The sequence below is a fragment of the Dysidea avara genome, chromosome 3 (genome assembly GCF_963678975.1).
Source record: "Dysidea avara chromosome 3, odDysAvar1.4, whole genome shotgun sequence".
NCBI classification, from domain to species: domain Eukaryota; kingdom Metazoa; phylum Porifera; class Demospongiae; order Dictyoceratida; family Dysideidae; genus Dysidea; species Dysidea avara.
This window is the reverse complement of record NC_089274.1, coordinates 25,306,660-25,315,848: the sequence shown is the minus strand read 5'-3', so window position 1 is coordinate 25,315,848 and position 9,189 is coordinate 25,306,660. Positions and strand designations below refer to the sequence as shown.

The following is a 9,189-nucleotide window of genomic DNA, read 5'->3' as shown; positions in this document are numbered from 1 at the left end:
TCCGCCACTGGATGCATTTGCTTACTCAAGCACTGCACTGTTGATTCTAGCAGCTGGGAATTGGACACTAGAGGAAAGAGATGCATATTATATTTATTTTTAATGCATGAGAATGTAAGATAGAATCAGTAGACACATGTATATGTGACTTTTAAACACAGTTTTTTATCCGGGATACTGAGATACTGAGCGGCTGTCACGGGATACTGAGCGGCTGTCAAACAAAAATTTTATTACGTAATTAAGGCGGGCTTGGTGTTGTTGTGTTGTGTATCATGATCAGCTGGTAACAGGCTTAAATTGTTGGGAGAATCATAGCGTGCTGACTGGACAGGTACAAGATACAAGAAAACATACACGTAACGTTAACAGTACAAGGTAACATAGATACAACACACTTAGCAACTGGTGCACCTGTAAGCGCATACGTAGTTTTGCTGGCTAATGGCAATATTTTCCTGAACTAAAAATCAGGACTGTCAAACTAGTTGTTAACATTTTGTATAAACAGACTACTAGTTTGGCTTCTTGTCTAGGTCCTGACGGAGCCATTTGTTAGAAATAATGTTTCTAGTGCTTGTGATATCAATTTAAAAATTAATTTTGTGACCACAGTGTCTTGCTTTAAGCCATATTTAGTCATATTTCAGCAACTATACACATTATTCACAAATCTTCTTGTCAGTCCCTCACAAGTGATGTTCTTCAAATCTTAGAATAATTGTTAGTAAATTCTCATGGTTCTTCATTGGTCTGATTTTTGGTTCATAGTTTTCACTAACTGGCATGGGGACAACTCATGTTTTCATAACAACATTTGAATTCCATGTTGATTAATGAGAAGTTAAGAATGCATAAATATTTGATAACAATGCATTAAGAAAAATCAAACCCCTAATCATGAAAAATGATTGATAGTGTAAATGTGGGGTTTACAGTATCCCATAACCAGTGTTGGGCAAGTTACTTTGTAAAAGTAACTAGTTACATATTACATATTACTTGCAACTGAACTATTTAGTTACAGTTACATATTACCCATAAAATAAAGTAACTGTAATAATATTACATATTATATTACTTTGTGTCCACAGCCTTAAGTCGTCATGTGTGAAACTACCACTTTATCACGTGACATGATTGCGTTGTTGGACAATATGCAAATTTTGGTTATAAGTAAGAAGCTGGTGAATAAGCTTCATTCAGTAGGCCTCGTTACTTCATTGTGGCTAGGTGTTACTTAGAGGATAACTAACGAGATTAGTAACTTTGTTACTTGTAGTAATAATATTACGTAATATTAGACTCGTTACAGTAACTATATTACTTATGTAACGCGTTACATTTGTAAGTAAAGTAGCTTGCGTTATATTACCTGTTTTTATAGCGTATTTCGTTATATTACTTTGTTACCACAAAAGTAATAATATTACGTAACGCGTTATAAGTAACGCGTTACTCCCAACACTGCCCGTAACCTTAATATGTTCAGTTTGGAAGACAGGTCAGTCTAGACATGTAAGGCTGACTGCCTGAGTCAATAACTTCACTTCATGGTGTCAGATCTCATGATGTTGACCACATCAGAGCACAGTATATAAGTCTCTATAATGATTCTGAGTAATGCAATTGGATTCTCTCTGAAAAACTTAGTACTCCATCATATTTCCTTGTTCTGTCAGTGTGCAATCATCACATTTTCTTGTTCTGCTAGTGTTCACATTTTAACACGTCTGATAGAATCCCTTTGACTTACTCAGAATCATTTGTGGGGACCCTATACTGTGTTAGATACTCTCCTCTCCACTATTATTTATATGAAGAGGCAATCTTGTGATAACAGTTGCTGGAAGTATGATCATCCTTACTTTACAAGATCTCTATGAGACTATACTTGAATTTGTTGCTTCTGTTGTTGAGAATTTATATGTAAATGATTACAAAGTAGTTGATTAAATTATAACAATCCTTTAGACAGTTGCAAGTTTCTAAGTTTGGCTGATTACCTGCATAACTCTTCATGTTTTTAGTATATCACCACAAAGCTACACCAGAAATGTAGTGGTATATGTTATAATGTGACCACATTTCAAGCTGGTATACCTTATTCGCAAGTCAAGTTATGGGTTATCAGGTACATGAAATTGTAAAGGCAATACAAGATCCCTTTTCGCAGATCCATGCAGACAGTCACATATTTATGTTGTAGAGGATTAAATGCAGTAAATGTGTTACGTGTATATGCATGCATTATCATAATGCACTTGTGGAGCTGATGTGGTGACCTTCACATTTGACTACACCCTCGTGCATATCACAATAACTAAACCAATGGTTTTGATCAATTTTTAGCTCTGTATTATTGGTTATTTAAATATATGTATGTTAAAGTTTGTATATTTGGTGTAAGACTCCTTTTAGCAGATCCAGTCACCAGCGTAACAGTATCTCATTTAGTTAGTTTCCAAAGTATAAAGATACAGAGTGGCAAATAGTTTACACTATAGTGTAGACTTCTTCCCTTTCCTTAACCGATTCTTGCTCAAGTTAAAGGTCAGACCAAAAATTTGATGATTATAGCTAGTAAAATTGGTAGTGACGAAATGGTCATAAGTTGAATGAAATGCCATTACTCAAATCTGTGTACACTTACATAGCTGCATGTATAGCTGTGGAATACTTTAGAATACTTAGCTGCATGGACGCACCTGTTACTTGTTAGCTACTCATTCATTTTAAGGAAACTCTCCAAAAGTGTTGTTTGATAGTTCCCCTTCAAAATTGAGAGTAAATGTGTGTACATATACATATAAAATGTCAATATAAAACACCAGGAATAATGTTTGAAAGTGCTAACGCTCTGCTAAGTAAATAGCAACTGCAACAATAGCAGTCACAATTGTGGTAATGAGAGCAGCAATACCGAGCCACAGTGACCACCAGCTTTGCCTTTCCCCACTTTGATGGTCTCCTCTGATGTAATTCTTCATACTCTAAAATAAAATCATGGTGTAATTATATGCTTGATTTATGCCATTGATTCTTGTATATATACTAATTTTTAGTAATGACACAATATAGGATATGAGGAATAAGCTTGATTATAATACAAGTTTAGCAATCATATAGTACGTATGTGTAGTGATGAAAGGTTTGCTCAAAATATGCCAAACATTAATTCTCTGTATTATATCCATTTCATGCATCCATATATCTAGCTTCATACATATATACGTAATAAGGTGATCAAAATTTATGTCCTATATGATACAAACTGTTTAGGCACAAAGCTGATAGTAATGAGAATTTATTTTTCATACTATTATACAAGCTGTATAGCTACATAAATATAGCTAGTTATAACTTCAAAAACAGATTTAATTGTATACAATGTCACAATTCAATTTCTTTAAATATGCTAAAAGAAATAAGAGGTTGCCTCTCGGGTATAGTCTTCATAGTCAAGGATGATTATGTTTTAAGGTGTGATGATAAAAAGATTGCAATAAAATTTTACAAAGCAATGGAAACATATGATACATGATACAGCACTGTATGATTGGTACATGCATACAACATGTATAATACTGGTTGATGCAAAACACCATAGCTCAATATAATCAGAATTGTACATACATGATTTACATACCATGACTGAGCAAATCAGTGCAGGAATTGAGCAAAGCAGTGCTGGCCAAGAACACAAGATACTAAGCACCAAACATTGGACAGAGAATGCGAGAAGGCTCTTATTAGCAGCATCTGTTCGGTTCATCACAGCAGTATGTGGCTGGTCTTGCACTACCATCCCCTGTATGGTTAGAATACACTGCATGGCTTGGAGGAACAAAATTTTGTGGTTTGCATAGAGTTGGCTTCATAAAAATGTTCTCCCTTAAACTAGCATGCACATACATACATAAATCATTCAGCCTCAAGGTAGACCCATGCATTACAATAGCAAAACCTTGTCTGTTTTTACCTGCAGAATGTGTTAAAATAATTATGTGATATACCTTATAGTGAATATGTAAGTTGTAAAGTAGTTTGTTGTTATGGTGACATGTAAACACATGTTGGCAATTTATAATTTAACAAAATGATTGTGCCACATGTGTCTACACTGAGGATTGAGACATAGTACAGTTAGTGATTTTATTGTGGACTTACATATGTTATTCCTCTCCGAAGAGCATATTGATAAGCGTAATGATTAACTAAGTGTCACAATGTCTGGTGGGAAGACTAAAAATGACAAACTGATGACAGACTGATCTTTTGCTGCAAGTGACTTGTATTGAATAACTACATTTTGCTGTTGCATTACATGTTTTAGAGCTATTTCAGAGGACTGGCAACTTACACATAAATCACAGAAACAGCTTTTGAATGTCTCTACATTATCCAAATATTATAATATTTTCCATTGATATCATTAACAAGTAATGATGGTGTGTACATGCATGTATGAATGCATACACAAATGCACACAATACTGTGATCTAAGCTAGCTAGTTGCTGTCACCCATAACAGTATAGTATATAAAATAATTTCTACCATACAAATTAAACCTGCACAGACTGTGGCTTCTCCATACTACAGGTTGGGAGTAGTGGATGGGAATCATGGAATGGTTGAGTAAGTGAAGTCGTTGGATCTTGGACTGCACAGTTTACTTTTTCAATCAAGTAAGACTTTGATGCTTGCACTCCAGAGGTTTGACCTTGAAACTGAACCATAAGAGACTGGAGATAGGACTCTGAGAGTGGCTGTAGACAAAGCTCTGTATACTGTGGTGGACCATGGGTACCTGTTTATTAAGAAGTACAACAGTTGCAATAACAAAACTTTCACGGTAGAAAAATTCACAAGATCATGCATGCAGTTTCATCTCCATGTTTTGTTATTGATGAAATTCAATTTTTATAGCTACCAAAACAGCCAAGTATGCAATCATGGAACCACAAAAATTCTCTGAAACTTTTCCACTACACAGTATGCATCTGTTATGTATATTTAGTGCATTAATAGTGCTACGTACATACTGTATAGCTATACTAAAAAAAACAGAAGTAACCACCCTTTATATATATATATGAAATAGAAGATGAGGCATAATGATGCAGTTGTCAAAGATACTGTCATTGCAATGCCTTAGCTACATTAACATCAACATTTTTAAATATTATCTTTTTACAGCCCTTTGATAACAGGACCTATCTATTCTAATCATACACACACTCAACTTCTTTAAATGAAGTATATATCATTTAACATGAAGCAAAATTATGTAGATAGATGCCAATGCATTAGACAGCAAGCTAGCTAGTATGCTCAGGATGCAATTGCAACAGAATGGTATATAATGAATTTTATAAAACAAACATTTCACACATTTCATGGATGTGTAAAATTGCTATATAGACAGATAAAGCCAATATAACGTTGTCTTCATCAACCACTTCAGTGCATTCCTTGATAAGTCCACCAGAGCATTGTGTGAAAGTTTGTAATGATAATTGAAAATTGTTAGCCACTAGCTATTAGTGGTTAATTTAAAAATTGTTTATGCACCAAAAGTTTTGAATTTCCAAACTAATGTCTCACATATATACAAGTTTACACTCATATAGCAATGTATGTTAATTTCAGGGACCATTGCATCATAATTCTTATATTTTATGTAGCACTGTTTATAACATGGTTCTAGAGGTCGACTGATAGGTGCATTTTTATATGTACAGTTTACTCGCACTAGTAGCTACATCATGAAAGTACACTTTGTAGACTTTAATATACCAGAAACCATTTACACAGACAGAATTCTTAAGAAAAGCATCAGAATTAATTAAGAATTACTATAACAAATACCTGTCCATATCAACTTCTCTAAGATTTACTTAGATGTAAACATAATGAACTAATTATAACTAGCTTCATGCTTGAAACAAACTAGACTAGATTAATGTTTAATTGCTAGATTGTATTCCATCTGGGTGCAGCCACCAGCCAGTCTAGCAATTAAAATCTAACACCCTTATTACGCTGTGTTACAGCTACTGTACAATGATGCCATAAGTTTCCTTGGCAATCAGCGATGTACACTGCATACAATTTATTAAGTACTATTCACAGTTGTTGAAATGGTTCCTTTGGCTCATTACCCCTGTTTTCAGTGCATATGCACACACACACACACAGACATACACACACACACACACACACACACACACACACACACACACATGTACACACACATGTACACACACACATGTACACACACGCACATACACACATGTACACACACACACACACACACACACACACACACACACACACACACACACACACACACACACACACACACACACACACACACACACACACACACACACACACACACACACACACACACACACACACACACACACACACACACATGTACACACACACACACACATGTACACACACACACACACACACACACACACACACACACACACACACACACACGCACGCATGCACATGCACACACACACAAACACACACACACACACTACACCACACATGTTGTAATTCTTTTTATGCTTGCAATGTACAGCCAGTAGCAGCTGGAGGAAGAACTTTGTTAGGTAACATCACTGCAATACTTAGCCCCTGCACCATATTTTAAACAGCCTATCCAATGCTAGCAGCCAACTGGCACAGACATCACGATAAAGTTAGCTTAATTTCAAAAGGTGCTAGGAATTAAAAAGCAAATGAGATGTTGATAACAGCGCTATACCTCTAGCATGCGCTGTTGTTTGCTTTATCAATAATTTATGTATTTTTTTTGCAATTTCAACCCTGTTTTAACTCCTATTTTGAAATCAACACTTTCTAGTTCCAAGCTATGCCCATAGATTTTAACTTACCTGGTTGTGGATAGTCTGCTGGTGGTGCAGGCTCTTTAGACATATCATCTAAATGAAGTAAATACCAAAAGGCAGATGACATATAGCTAGTGTTTTCAAACACACAACTCAACAATAGCTATGCATACATATAATAACTATTGACCACAATATAATAAAGCATGTAGCCTGGTTACACATACTTACTTGCAGACATGGATGTATCAGAAATTTTCAAACACTGTTTATAACTGAACTCCAGGTGTCAACTGTGCATGTAGTCAAGTGTTCAACACATATATGTATGACAATGCAGCAGTACTCTTACTAGTAGCTATGCAATAAAAATGTCTTAAGTACTTCCCCAAAAGGCAGTACTCTTACTATTGTACATTTTTAAACACTTGGCAAACCCACATAACCACAAACACAGAATTGTACTATAATTATACTGCAAGTACGTAATGACATTTACAGGCTTAAGCTTCCGTGTCATACCTTTAGTGCAAAGTTACTATTATTATTATTATTGTTTACTGTGCAAAACTTCTTACAAAGAGTATATACAAGCACAGATAATAAATCAGCAAAATTAATTATGTAGTTAATTGATGTTCAGATAGCCTTGCTTTAAATTGGTCTAAACTTGAACAGGTGATGAGGTCGTTGGGTAAGTTATTTCAAACCTTTATACTTGAAGGGAAGAATGAGTTAAGGTATGAGTTTACTCTTGTGTTTGGCTGTAACAGCCTCATTGAATGACCTCGTAGAGAGTAGTTAGATGGAGCTGGTATGAGTATGGTATCAGCCAGTATATCTATTAATTGGTGCATGATCTTAAACATTGTGATCGCTTTCAGCTGGTTTCTGCAGTGAGCCCGAGGTGGCCAATTCAAATTTTGCAACATGTTTGTGACACTTGCATATTACGTAAATTGACACCGCATATAATTGGATAGCTATATCACTATTTCTCCTTGAGTGTAAATGTAGTGGACATGTAGTTAAACAAATCAAACAAGCGACTGTATATAAATTTATTATTAATTAAAAATATGAAGAAAATTGCTTCATAATATACCATGCATTAAAGAATACGTAGATAAAATTCCTCTGGAGATGCATGCACAACACATGTGCACACATGCAGTGCACTTGGAGTTGGAAACAAGTAGTCCAACAGATTATATAATTAAAAGAAGTTACACTGAATGAGTATACTGGAGACTGGTAGTCACACATTTGTGCTATATAATTCATATTTTATAGGTACGATTGTTCACCTGTGTAATGGTGATTTGGGACTTGTGGAACAGTTAACATACATAAGCTCTTAAGACTCTGTCAAATGTATCTTGCCAATACATCCTAACACCATGAGTAGAGCATGCCTTCTATTCAAGCAGCATACCACATCCATGCAGATGACCCAACTGTCCAAGTTGTGACAGATTACCAACAACACTGTAAATCAGAATCTTCAACTGGTGAATGGTGGTGTGCTGTATAGCTGATTCTGCATCTAATGCAACATCAATAGAAGCCCGGCCTCTAACTTTCTATACGTGTAGGCTATAAGGTCTTTGAACTAAGACACTAGGCATAACAGTGTGATACACCAACTTTTGATGACTGATGTCACATATTGGAATCTTACCAAAAGTAATTTTAAAAGCCTGCGCACACACATGTGCACACACATGTGCACACACACCCAAACACATGGATGCACACACAATGCTTAAATGATATAATGGTCAGCAGAATTTCCCTACTTAGTGGACTCAGTTGACTGTTTGTATAGTTTCTGTTGTTAGAGTAAAGGAAGACATCTCATGTCTAAATATAAGTAAACGACAATGGAATGTCATTTCTCTACTTGGTTCACTGTTTGTACAGCATCTGTGTATAATATTTTTATTTGGAAATATTCACCACACCTTTATAATCTGATTGAGTAGTGTGAAATCCTATCACTTTCCTAGCAAAAACATAAAGCCATAGTTTTAGCTCCTATTAAGAACATATAATTAATTATCAATCAGACTACCAACCACACATTTGACATCATGCAGGCACATATATGTGACTGAATTATATAGATTTAACTTTCTTATATATAAACATTTGCAACAAATTAAAACAAATGTGACAATTAATGTAATATACTGACCTAAAGTGCCAGTGTCATTATCAAGCAACAATACATGATCAGCTTGATGAATATATAGGCTCTGTATACATTATGATGATGTAAAATTACTTGTCCCTAGTCATGATGGTGTGTCATGT

At 35.2% G+C, this 9,189-nt stretch overlaps 1 protein-coding gene across 1 annotated transcript; it reads right to left on the bottom strand.

The window, feature by feature from the left end:
* Positions 1–2,757: 2,757 nt before the first annotated feature.
* LOC136250451 (uncharacterized) lies at positions 2,758–8,925 on the bottom strand. Its single transcript, XM_066042659.1, has 6 exons — positions 8,838–8,925; positions 7,105–7,166; positions 6,919–6,966; positions 4,573–4,811; positions 3,650–3,811; positions 2,758–2,993 (listed from the first exon to the last, which is right to left on the bottom strand). The coding sequence occupies exons 2-6, from the start codon at positions 7,112–7,114 to the stop codon at positions 2,853–2,855; spliced, it is 600 nt and encodes a 199-aa protein (XP_065898731.1). The 5' UTR covers positions 7,115–7,166; positions 8,838–8,925; the 3' UTR covers positions 2,758–2,852.
* Between the last annotated feature and the right edge of the window lie 264 nt (positions 8,926–9,189).